This window comes from Populus trichocarpa, chromosome 5 (genome assembly GCF_000002775.5).
Source record: "Populus trichocarpa isolate Nisqually-1 chromosome 5, P.trichocarpa_v4.1, whole genome shotgun sequence".
Taxonomy (NCBI): Eukaryota; Viridiplantae; Streptophyta; class Magnoliopsida; order Malpighiales; family Salicaceae; genus Populus; species Populus trichocarpa.
In genome coordinates this window covers 24,710,852-24,724,004 of record NC_037289.2, presented here as the reverse complement: position 1 = coordinate 24,724,004, position 13,153 = coordinate 24,710,852, and the positions used below count along the sequence as shown (strand labels likewise).

General features: G+C 36.1%; 1 protein-coding gene and 1 long non-coding RNA gene across 6 annotated transcripts; one reads left to right on the top strand and one right to left on the bottom strand.

Annotated features, from left to right (window-relative positions):
• Positions 1-2,927: 2,927 nt before the first annotated feature.
• LOC7494725 (uncharacterized) lies at positions 2,928-4,594 on the bottom strand. Its single transcript, XM_002306961.4, has 3 exons — positions 4,269-4,594; positions 3,420-3,492; positions 2,928-3,313 (listed from the first exon to the last, which is right to left on the bottom strand). The coding sequence occupies exons 1-3, from the start codon at positions 4,548-4,550 to the stop codon at positions 3,117-3,119; spliced, it is 552 nt and encodes a 183-aa protein (XP_002306997.4). The 5' UTR covers positions 4,551-4,594; the 3' UTR covers positions 2,928-3,116.
• Positions 4,595-6,891: 2,297 nt separating this feature from the next.
• Positions 6,892-11,425, top strand: LOC112327514 (uncharacterized). Of its 5 annotated transcripts, none has more exons than XR_008059287.1 (4): positions 6,892-7,096; positions 7,626-8,562; positions 9,356-10,795; positions 10,901-11,425. It is a non-coding gene; the product is annotated as an uncharacterized LOC112327514 (long non-coding RNA). The 5 variants fall into 5 exon arrangements; XR_002981815.2 differs by having other exon boundaries at positions 6,900-7,096; positions 9,356-9,572; positions 10,721-11,425; XR_002981818.2 differs by having other exon boundaries at positions 6,900-7,096; positions 9,356-9,572; positions 9,705-11,425.
• The last annotated feature ends 1,728 nt before the right edge of the window (positions 11,426-13,153 follow it).

The window sequence follows — 13,153 nt, the reverse complement described above, 5'->3', positions numbered from 1 at the left end:
ACAATGAAAGTGGAATCAGTTTAAATTTGGCCTGCACATGAGCTTATTTGTGGAATTAGTCGAGTTTTAGCAGATCGATTGAAGCATCAAATCGAACTAATAGGCCTTGGCCTAACATCTTAGAGCTTGGCTCTACATTTTCCCACAAAAGGGAAAAAAAGGTCGTTTTGAAATGAAACAAACAGTACAGGAGTGCATTGGTTGATGCCAAGATTTTAACTCTTGGCTCTCTTCAACAGAAAAGGCAATGAAAAGAACCCGATGGCAAATGTTTGCCAAAACCATGCTCTTGCATTTGCAGGATCCAGCCTTTTTGTCATTTGCCATGCATATAAAGCCTCACCCATATGGGCTGCCATAGAAAAAACAAACACTGCCCTGTGTCTCCTAAAGTGGCACCGGTCCTATGTCTGGCAAGTAGCAGTACCGAAAAATGGAATCATTCCAATCACAACATAGAGCCATGCATATATGGTAGGTCGATCCAATGTCTTCCTTTTCCTCTCCTGCCAGTATGAGATAGTGGCAGCCATGGCTTTCAGGAACGAGAAGTAGTGGGTCACTCCAACCTGCTTGAAATACACTCAGCAATACAGTGATTACAATATCAGAAACAGGCATATCAATCAAATTCATCATTTTCATAGAACAGCAAAGAAAGAAAAGAAACCTTTTTTTCTGCAGTATAATTGTGCATAATTTGCAGCCTCTTTGACTTGATTTCCAGGCATGCAACCAGCAAGAACGTTGAGCAGAAAATACGATATTTTGAAACTACCTTGTACACTTCAGCAGGAAGTATCAATGGCTGAGGAAGCCACCGTTGGTTCAACCACAGGTATAAGACTATATAGATAGCCCAGAAAATCATTCCAGCATAAGAGCATGAGGAACAGATAAACTATCCTTTGGTACATCATAACCCATCCTTCTAAGCAGTGGCTGAAGGAATTCAAAACTGTTGATCGGAGACCCTGAAAAGGTAGCAGGTTAGTTCCTTAATCCATATCCACCGAAAACATCATTCTATCTATTGAAGCCAATTCATCTCATATTGTCAACTTTTTATTCAGGATTAAAATATGGCTGGCCAGCGGCTACTGGATGCCCTCCATTATTGGGAACGTCATTCAAAAGTCCCAAGCCTGCCAATATTAGTACAAGCAAGGTTATCCACATAAAACCAGTCTGTTTTCACATTTACATTACCAACTTTGGAAGGCAGAAGACCCAACTTGGCAAAGGATATGATCCTTGGAAAGCGCCTTTCTTCGCCCAGTCCATAGATAGCAGCAGGGCGAATCACATATGTAGAAGGATGTTTTCCATTGTTCTTCCTATACAGCCCATAAAACTATTTTCCTATTATGAAAACTAGATAGTTACGGCTGAATGCCTTTCGAGTTCTAAATCATCCTCCTTTTCTAGCTCAACATTGTCAGATGCTACCAACGAAGAAAGACAAATCTTTACTCCATTTTTCCGAGCAGTTCTCTTCATTCCAGAAAAATAGAGATATGCATAACAATAGAATCACAGGGACCATGGGACATGAGGAATCTTGAGAATCATTTACTCGCTTGAAGGACGAGCATTCTGCTTCAGAAGCAATTGTTTTATGCGATTGGTTTGCTATGCCGGTATGGATCAACATGGTCATCAATAGGCAAGTAAGGTAAGCTCTCGTTGCCATTCACAATCTCCTTTCCACCAAATACAACATTATATGTGCCCACATAAACCGGAGCATTTCTTTCCCCAACATACCATAAGAAGCAAGGTGGAAAACACAATCGGCCCCACGTAAGGCTTTATCAACATCTTGTTTTGGATTAAGATCCCTTATATCATCACAATCTTGGTAGCTTAGCAGGTTGCAAGACATACAAAAATCCAAGCGACTTGTCCTAGAAGTTAAGAATGAATTCAGTGAATGCTTGGTTTAAAGTCTAGATCAAATAATTATTGGTAGAAATCCAGCAACAAAGAATGTATTGATGGAAATGCTCTTAAAATTCTTGCAAAGTGACTGAATTCACTACTTCGGACCTTAAAATTGAATCGTTTACTATTATTCACTAAATTGATTAATGTTTACTAGATCTTTTCAATTTAAATCTGATTTGCTCATAATCAAAAGCAGGGGGTTGACAAAATACTAAAAAAGGCAGGAATTCATGAATGATTGGCTGGAATAAATAAAGGGTGATGGAACCTTGAATGCAGTGAACTCCATGGCTATTGAGGTCATCAGACCATGGAGAAGGAGGCCAGAAATCAAAGGCTCGCACCTCGACGGACCAGCTTCAGACACAAGGCGGATCCCACGAAGCTCAATCCACCAGTGACCACGAACGTGCTGTCTACTTCTTACACAGGGACACAACAGTGCATCAACTGCTAAGGGTCACCTGTGGACTCAAATAGTTTAGGAAAAACTACATATCAACTTTAAATGGTCATCCTAGTAATTAAGGAAGTATACTCATTTCTTTAGTTTTTTGAATTCAAACTTTAGGGTTAACATCCGAAAATATTTATTAAATTATCTAAATGCACGACTTATGTCGAGGTACGCCTATGAGAATATCTGAAAAGGGACTTAGTACTAGTCTCAAAATATCCTTAATCTTAATCCAAAAGAAATTGAGAGAATATTTCTTTGTCTAATTCTCAATTGGACGTCATGCGGCTGAGTTTCTATACAGAATTTGAATGGGACAGAGACAAGGGGGGTTGCAAAAAAGATTCATCTTCAAACTTAACCCCAACTGGCCATCACACAATCGACACTTCCGATTTTCTTCTCCTCGGCACCAAATTCTCATTTCTATTGCATTGAGTTAACATTAACAAAGAAGACACTTCGAAAATAGAAGTATTTAAAATATAAAAAAAGAAGAAAAGATAAAGGAAAAGAAAGAGTATGGCTCTGCAAAATTCAGGACTCTTCTATTTCACTCTATGTATCATCATTCAACATGTAACAGTTCCTTTCAAAAAGAAAAGGAGAAGGGGAAGAGGAAAGGGAAAGGAACAATAAAATATGAAGGCACAAATCACAACCTTGGTATATGATAAAAAAAGAAAAAAGAAAAGGAAAAGAAGTAAAATAGTCAGAAGAAGTTGAAGTTGTTGAATCTCAAGCTTCCATAACTTGCACTTGCATAAACACTGAGAAGCTCATCTTGGGTGGACCAGAAATCAGCTTTAAGACCACCTCTTCTTATGGCTTTAAGTATTTTGTTCCGGTGTACATATCCAGTGACCATCACTTTCTGACTACTAACATCCACCTCCACTTTCTCTATTCCTGAAGGTAAAATGAATAACTTAAGCAAGGTATCGAAACAATGAACATATGTATACCATCACATAAAAATATCAGATCAAAGAGAGATCTAGAACAAACTCAGTACCTTTCAATTTTGACAGGCATTTCCTCAGTCTTTTCTCATGTATGCCAACCATCTCCACCTTCAATTCGACAGTCTGCAAAATGACATTACAGGACTAAATTAATATAAATGATAAGGTAAAGGAACATACATGAAAACGACAGCTGGCATTGTTCTTTGAAATTTTTCTGGGAGAGTGATGGTGTATCAAGGACTAATGTACACTACTTTTCCTTTAACAAAGGGCACTTCCTCCAATGGGAGCTAAGAATTTCTCTTTTTCTGTATGTATTTTACCCCCCTGGAACGATGCTACTTAGAAGTTTTTCCAAACTAGGATAAAGCACTCCCTTCAAGATTAAAATGGTGATCGAGAATTTAGTAGTTTTTGTTTAAATTTTGTTTTTTGAAAATATTAAAATAATATATTTTAATTTTTTAAAATTTATTTTTGATAATAACATATTAAAACAATGCAAAAATACTAAAAAAATTAATTTAAATTTTAACAATAAATTGAAATTCATTCCCAAACACTCTCGGTGTTCGTTTGACAGCACTGTGAACCATTAATCTATGTTTTGCCGGCAAAAAAAAAAAAGTCGATGTTTTTAGCTAACGGTGTCCAAGTAAAAGATTTTGGTCGAAAGACAAAATCTTAATTTATTTGGCCTTCGAACCATTTCTAGGACATGGATCTTCATTAGCATGAGAGAACTTATTTCGGGTGACTGGTGAGCATGAAAGGACCAAGATTTTGGTGGCATTTGAGAAAAGGAACTGTCTTAATTCTAAATTTCTAAGATATAGAGAAACGTTTATAATAAAAAACTGCATGAAGCAAATCAAGAAAGGGAAAAGAAATGGTACCTCCATGAAGAATTCTGATTGGAAATGATGATAGAATAATGATCTAGAGATGATGAGATAAAAAGGGAAAGAAACAAACAAGGACAGGATACAAATGGAACGATGAGCTGGAGAATGAATGCAACAGAAGGGGAATGTCAGGCTCTTATATAGCAGGGGGAGAGGGGGGGGACATGAAAAAAGATGGAATAAACAATAAAGTAGGTTTCTAGTCTTCTGCTTCCAAGGACTCGATGAAATCATCTGCTTTTCTTTTTCAAAGAGAGACAGACACATAGACATGACATGTAAGCCAGACAACTTGAACACCGTTAAGGTACTGAGAAGTGGGCTCGAAGATCCAAGACTCAAAGACAAAGAGAGTAGTTCCCTCTGCCCAAAGCAATGTGAGTTTCAAGCATTTTAAATGATTGGGTTTGACGAGTCCAACCAAATTGCCTTTATTTTCATGTGGGGATGGCAGTTGGCAATGAGGCAAATTAGGATTAGGAAACCTGAAAAGATTCACAAGCAGATCTTGACCATCTATGTAATCGAACAATTTGGTAAACTCATGATCGATTCCTGGTGGGTCCAAGCTCTGGTGTTACCATGTTCTTTTCTTGACGGAGCACACTTGTTCCTCATCAATGGCATGGGTTCCTAAGATACCATTTTTATAAGAGAGTTATGGTAGTTTCCCATTTATACAGGCTTCATACTTGTCTTTAACGAGGGCTCGAACACGAGGTTCCGAAAACGAAAAGGAGAGCGACAAACCACACAGCAAGTTTGGTATATTTTCAATCAGAATTGTTAGCTTTGCCGATGATAGATCGTTTTCTTTCTCTTTTCTTCGTGATGAGGCAAACATTTTTTTTTTTATTTTTTTATATCAACATATTAAAATTATAAAAAAAACACTAAAAAGATATTAATTTAATGTTTTTTTAAATTAAAAATATTTTTTTAAAAAAATAAAATTAAAACAAAAACTATATCAAACAATCATGCAACTCGGTGCATCACAAACTACACAGAAATTTTTAAAAAAATCATATTTGGTGTTTTTTACTAATTAAACATAAATGCAACCGCAGTGCACTGTGTTGACAAGAAGCAGCCATCCGTTCGTTTTTACACTGTTTGGCAACGCGCGCGATGCATCATAGGCTACACTGCAACAAAAATATTCATTTGGGTGCGTTTGCTAATTAAACGTAGATGCAGCCCCAAAATACACCACGTTTGCAAACGAGCACTAAAAAAAGACAGGAAGCAGCCGGCAGTTGTTCGTGCTTTTAGAAGGATGGATGTGGGGAGCCGGGGAAGATTCTCAATCTGGGATGCTCGGAATCAGGGTGAAGAACATGCATTGGAATCTGGGATCTCTCGAATTTTAATTGCAAGTACATTTCTCGAGAAACTCTACACATCTTTCGATCCTGGTCATACTTGATCTTGCACCTTTTTTTGAATTGTTACAGCAGTGTAGTGCTTTTGGATCCCGACTATCAGTGTCCCAAATGACAAGCCACATTCTCAGCTCCGCAGACAAAAATTCTGCTAAAGCACATGATGTCTGTAATAAATAAATAAAAATAAGCCACTTCTTACATGTTCGAAGATTTAGGGTTGACTAATAGTATATTGAAATGCGGTTAAAACTGTATTTTATTTTAATTATAAGAATATTTTTGTTAATAATATTTATCTTAATTTTACATGGTTCGGCTGAAAGATTTTTTTTAAAAAATATTAATTATAAAAAAATTATAATTTATATATTCTTTAAAACAGTAATTTAAAAGCTACCATAATTTCAAATACATAATTACTAGAAACATTAGGGCCAATGAAAAATTTCAATCCATTAACTTTTTTTTTTTTTGAAATAGTCTATTTGAACCAAACAAATACTAACTAATCATATAGTTTTGAATCACACAAACCCAATTTGTGTAATATTTTTTTTTTAAAAAAAAACCTTTAAATTTTTGAATCCCTTGAATGTTTTTTTTTTTTAATATGGTTTATGGTTAATGTATCCAACAACATTGTCAATATTAGAGTGAGCATTATTCAAAAAATTTCAAATTACATGAATTATAGATTAACTCAATTTGAAAAAAAAATATTAGAGAAATATTTGGATAACTATTGAGTTTTAGGGTAATACGAGAAATCTTAGATTATCCTAGAGAAGCTACAAGAAAAAACAAATTAAAACATGTTTATTTTACACTAGTATTATTAAACTCAAGTTATTTTGATAGGTTAATTGAATGATTTATTGATTTAACTTTTAATTTAATAAAAAATTAAATTAAATTAAATGAGAATTAACTCAATAGATTATATTAAAATTCAAAAGTATATTATTTTAAGTTTTTTTAAGAAAAAATTATGAAACAATATTATTTTAAATTTATTTAAACTGATCTTTGCAACTCATAACCTAAGTGGTCTAGGTTTAATAACTATATCGTTTGCTAGCAGCCTAGAACATGATGACAGGTCATCTATGCCCTTGTCCTGGAATGACAAGTCAGAGTAAGCTTGATAGACAGCCTGTCACCTAAAAAACAAAAACAACTACACGTCGTCTAATCATGAAAGTGCAATGACACCGAGTTATAATAGATAGCAGCTTCTTGAGGGGGGGTTCTTTCGAAGGAACTGTTTTTGATGCCAGTGGAAACTGAAAATTCACCAAGCAAATGACTTGCTTGCTTTCAGCTGATTCAAACCCTAAATCCATGTTCAATGCAGCAGCCATAATGGTGGAGCTGTATCCATGAACATTCATCTCTGCAAACCAACATTTCTTGAACTGTGGTGTTGAAAAGGTAACACTATGCTCAAACTTGTTACTCTCTAATTTGTCCTTGTTTTTCATTTTGGAGGTTTAAAATGGAATATTTATGATCATAGTAGAATAACGGAGGTTCCCTTTCCTAAATGTTCTTTGAATTTTCATCTCTGCTTGTTGCTAGAGAGGAAGCAGTTTGACCCATTGAGAAAGAAGTCAGTTTGAGTTTAAAGTTTTGATTAAGGATCAATGTAAGGTATCATACATGAAGAGTTGGATTAAATTCATGCAAAGAAGGGCAATCATTTTGGATTTTTGTTCTTTCATAGCTCACAGATTCCTCAACCTAGACCTTGACTTCAATTGATTTCTTCAACAAACACTAAACTTTTGTTGATGTCAAAGACAGGGAAAAGATCATGTTTTATGGCAGTAGATATATGCTAATTGAGAAATTTTCTCTGATTTTTCTTTAAATTAATAAGAAATGAAAGCATACATACCATACCTGTTACTGTACTGCTACTACCTCACATTAATTAACCTCTCATTCCTGTGTTGATAAGTGCACAGAGTCTAGCTGTAAGAGAACCTTAGCTTGAAACATGGATGTCGAAGAGAAGAATGCTCCTTTTAGACGATTTGTCAATCCACCATCTGGTGACCAGCATCTCTTGCTTTACTTCATCATGAGCATTCTTGGGTCCTGATGTGTACTCTGATAACCCAGGATGTTCAGCAGCTCATGGAATAGCTAAAGGGTTACCACCATATACTTCAAACAAGCTGGGTGACTCATTTCTCCGTGTTTCTCAATTGGAGAGCTTGTATTACTGTCCTTAGAAATGCTCATCCTAGCCTGGTTTTGAATCCAAATATGTTGTGCTTTTATCTTAAAGGCAAGTTGCATTTGTCAGGCTCAGGGGCACTAGAGGACTGCAGGTAGTTCACAAGTTTTTTTTACTTAAGAGTACTTGTGGTCATAGAAGGTACTCAGCAATCCATGAAATTTTGAAGGGGATTGTTCTTATTGAGAATCCAGATACATCTTACATGAGAAAAGAAGACCTGGAAAGGTTCAAATACTTATCTGGCATGGATAGTTTGAAGATTGATAATAAAGAAATGCCTATGCTATGAGCATGGATCCCAGAAAGGTGGAGAAGAAACTGAGCAAACACTCGTGCCAATCATGAGAAAATTGCGGGCACTATTTCTTCTAGACATGAGAAACCACCAGCAATGTTTCAACAGCAAACAAAAGGGGTCACCTTTGCAACCTTCCAGTGCCAGCACTGAAGAAAGCACTTTTGGGAGGAGCTGCAAATTGGATGAGTCCACCTTCTGTTGCTTTTCCTGAATTCGAAGATTATATCACAGATGTATCTGTCATTTTATCTGGCAGGGCAAGAAGGGGGTACCTGGACCACCAATCAGAATTGTCGATGTAGGCAGTTGCATAATTTTTTCAAGTTGCTCTTCCTGTTGTGCGGATTGATTCTTGTATGTCTTTCTGCTGCCCCTCAATTTTCTTTGATGTATTCGTGCTCTTATACAATCAATGTTGTGCTAATTGTTTTGCCTATTGTTGTCGAGCATGCAACAAGGAAACTCTAATGTTCTTGGGAGTTGGGACATACTGCATGCAAAAATTAGCATATTAAGCAAAAAGCAGATCATGTCCCCATCTCTATGTTGTTCTCATTTTCTCAAAAACTGCAGCCATTTTGCTTGAGTTGTTGCTTTCCTAGCAATCTTTTTCAGAACATAATGTGCTCTTTCCTTTAACAGAGTGGTTTTTTTATTTATTTATAAATCACACTAATTTTTTTATTTGAAAGAACCTCTATCGCACCTACGTCAGAGCCGAAACTCAGTTAACAATGCTCAAATATATTATGGTAGATGAGATTCAAGCTCTTAACTCGATGAGGGAGTGTTCTATAAAGAGTTTAACAATGCTCTAATTTGTTTTTAGTACCAAATTACCAACAATTAATTATTCATTTTGATAGCTAAAAATAGCAAATTAAGTCGGATTGTGCATATCTTCCTGAAAAAAGAAAACAAATTGAATTATCTCTTGCTCGAGTGTTTTTTTGGTAAGGAAATTCTCCTTGCTAGCAAAACATGGCATCATTCAAGAACTTCACAATTAAATGAAATCGAAGAAATTTTATTGTTACTAAAAAACTTATTAGAAATTATGATAATTACATTGAATGAATTCATCTTGTGATGTGTCCATTTATATTAGCCAACTTTATTTATTTATTTATTTTTATCAACATATTAGGCAATTCCAGCACGACAACCTTTCATCGTTAAACTCGAAGACAGCGGGGCCACAATTTGACGTGGCATCCTTCTAACTGGTTCACGGCCATATATAATAACCATGTTGGAAGTGAAGAGGACCGACCAAAGTACTCCCACCAAACTGCACAGTGACAACACCAACTCCACAGTGACAACACCAACTCTGCTGCCCACCGCCGTCGACTATCTTAAAGGTAAAGTTTCCGGCTACAGCAAGGAATAAAAATTAATTCTTCAATTCCATTGTTTTGTTTGGAATGATAAAATGATGTTCATGGACTGATTTAGTGTACCATTTTTACATTTTCTGTTGGTTAATGTGACAGGAAGGAACAGACACTAGACTTGGCCTTAGCTAAAAGACCTAAAAAAACATCTTGCCCATAGATTTTCTTTTCTTTTCTTTTTCTTAGTGAAAAGCCATCGTTTTTTATATGTATGAGCTTGCCTCCGGTTGCTCCATTAATTATATGTGTGATGCATAATAAGTGCATTTGAGCTTTTTATTTATATAAGCTGAATTCGGTTATGTTTAGTTTTTTCATGGCTCAATTGATGTAGACAGAGATTTTGAAAGGTGTTGAAACACTGTAATCTTATTGGTATTAGGGTTCTGTAATTGATGGATAAATTAGAACATGAAAGGAAAATTTAGAGAAAGAGGGAAATAGTGATTATGAATGTAGTTTGCTTAGAAGTGGAATCATTGCTTAGTTAATTCCATGAAATTTTATGCAAAGTTTTCTATAATTTGATTAATGGAAGTCATTTGGTTATCCATTCTTTAATTATGTCTCTTCGGATGTAAATTAGGGTTTCTTTCACAATTGTTCGGTTTTTCAGTTTTGTTCTTATGTCTAACTATGCAAAAAGAACTCCTATTTTTGCCTTTCTTCTATTATCTGCGTTGTTTTCTAAATTACCGACACTTCTAAATTAAGATGTACTTATTCAGCTACCATCTAAAATAAGATTCTTTGATGAGTTCATAACTGAACATGCTATTTTGCTGTCTCTATTTATTCTGCGTTTATTAGATGCTCTGACATTTTGCAATTTCCGAATAATGACACAAGTCTCATCGGTGTAGCTTCTTCCTTATTTTATTCATTCCTATTTCATCTAGTTTAGTAGCTTCTTCCTTATTTTATTCATTCCTATTTCATCTAGTTTAGTAGCTTCTTCCTTATTTTATTCATTCCTATTTCATCTAGTTTACATTTGTTTTGTCGTGGCAGCATTAGCATTCTTTTTGTGATAATTGTGTTGTTTGACTTTACTTAATGCTTTGGCAAACTTTTTGAAACATATCTTCTGCTATTTCATTCAATGCCTGACACAGAAAAAAACGGCGAATGTTTTATTGAAACGACCCATCAGTTGAATTTAGTACCGAGGTGTCATTTTCATGGGCAAGGTATTTCAGCTATATATTTGTGATTGGGTTGGTTCTGGTGGAAGTGTCTTTGATTTTCTCTTCCATTCTTCCTCAGTAATCTATATCTTTTAGCATGGCTTGTAGGAAACATAAGAAACCTGCGTCCCATGCAATTTTTGCAATATTCACTGTAATCTTCAGGCCTCAAGTTCTGATTATCTGATGATTGTCTTTGAGTGCCTAAGTTGGTCATCTTCTACGATATTGGGCTTATGGGACGCCCCCATCAGTGGAGCTATGGCTTTCATTTCGTGTTTGTTCCAAATTGCATCGTGAGCCAGAACTAGCTGAACCACACAGTGCAAAGTTTGGACCTTCACCATTCTTCTTTTATCATCACCAGCACTAGCTGAACCACACAGTGCAAAGTTTGGACCTTCACCATTCTTCTTTTATCACGGCTCTTACTCCAAGGGTTTGCTTGGGAATTGGCTGTCTGTTAAAACTGGAAATACTTGTGGCTCTATATTGTTCCTTTGTATAGGGAAAAATATTCCGAGGGCTAGATGTTTAAATATGGGACAGCCATTCTGGAGCCAGATTTTTCTTATGGATTCAAGATTTCCTTTAGTGACTGAATTATAAAATGGTTGACCTATTTGTTGTTTATCTTTCACTTGTTATCTACGCTCAGAAATTTCAGATATAAATATCCTCGTGCATGTTCCCTATGCTCTTTTTTCCTGAGTCTTGGCAACACTTTAGGAAGTAAATCATTTTCCTGAACCTTTGCCTTTATACCTCCCCCTTTAAGCTAAAATTACTTATTCGATCCAAGAAAATTATTTTGTTGTATCCAGACTTGGGACAAATTTTGCATCATTTTAGGTTACTTGGCCTGCTAGTAAGTGCTACCAGAAGCACCGAGCTACATCTAAATGATGCAAGTTTTTAAATATTTAATTGTTGTCCTTTTTTGTACATGTATTTGTCCAAATAAAAAACATTTGCATGAAAGCGTAGTTGGAATTTTCTAGCAGCGTTCGCTGTTTACAATGATTGTAGAGTTAATAAGTGGATATTGAGAACTCGAGTGTTGCAGGAATTTACTTGGGCAGCATGGATGCTTCTGGTTCTGCTAACCAACCAAAAATGATGAATTGGTTGTCAGTATAATGAGAAAATAAGAATTCCAAGTGAGCTTTTGTTTATGGAAAAACTACCCCTGTCAGTTCCCTGTTTTGCTTCTTATACGTGAGTGTTTTCCTATACATGGAGTCTAATTGATTCCTGATATTCAGCATCTATACATGGGAAGATAGTCTCTACAACTGATATTAATAGAGTCCTAAATTGTATAAGTATCTAAATTACATACGGTAACATCCCCCCTCAAATTGATGCTGGTAAGTCAACCAACAACAATTTGCCAACAAGAAATTGATGTCGTTGTCGAGCCATAGCTTTGGTGAAGATATCAGCCACTTGGAGATAAGAAGATATATGAGGAAGAGATATCACCTGACTTTCTAAAGTATCTCGAATAGAATGACAATCAACCTCAATATGCTTGGTGCGCTCATGGAAGACAGGATTAGTGGCAATCTGAATAGCACTAGTGTTATCAGCATGAAGAGGGGTAAAAGTAGTCTGAGGAAACCCAAGCTCTGCAAGAAGACCGCGTAGCCATACAATTTCAGAACAAGCAGTAGACATGGCACGGTACTCGGCCTCAGTAGAGGATTTAGAAACACGATCTTGTTTCTTACATCTCCAAGAAATCAAGGCATCCCCTAAAAACATACACCAACTTGTAGTAGATCGACGTGTATCCGGACACCCAACCCAATCAGCATCACTATAGGCAACTAGTTGAAGAGAGGAGTCGGTAGGAAAGAACAACCCACGAGTAGGTGAGCCTCGAAGATAACGGATGATTCATCGAACTGCAGCAAGATGAAGATGTTGAGGAGAAGACATAAATTGACTGACCTGATGAACAACATAGGAAATATCAGGTCGAGTAGTAGTCAAGTAGATAAGACTTCCAACCAGGTGCCTATAGAGAGTAGGATCATCTAGAAGGTCCTCTTCATTTTTCCTATATTTGACATTGACCTCCATAGGAGTATCAACCGAAGAAGTGTCCTCCAAACCAGCCAAAGTGATAAGATCTTGAATATACTTATGCTGGTTCACGAAAATACCTTTAGCCCGATGATGAACTTCCAATCCTAAGAAGTGTGTGAGCTGGCCAAGATCTTTCATATAGAAAGTTGCATGTAATTGCTGTTGAAGCTTAGTAATCAAACCACAGTCAGTGCCAGTAATGATAATATCATCCACATAAACCAAGAGAAGTACTATACCCGACACAGACATATGGAAAAAGAGAGA

Bases quoted from the DNA above. Each gene is read 5' to 3' on its own strand.
- LOC7494725 (XM_002306961.4), bottom strand. From the start codon at position 4,550: ATGTCTATGTGTCTGTCTCTCTTTGAAAAAGAAAAGCAGATGATTTCA. The intron at 3,493-4,268 runs GTACCATTTCTT...GTCATTTTGCAG, and splicing joins AATCAGAATTCTTCATGGAG to ACTGTCGAATTGAAGGTGGA. The intron at 3,314-3,419 runs GTACTGAGTTTG...TTTTACCTTCAG, and splicing joins ATGCCTGTCAAAATTGAAAG to GAATAGAGAAAGTGGAGGTG.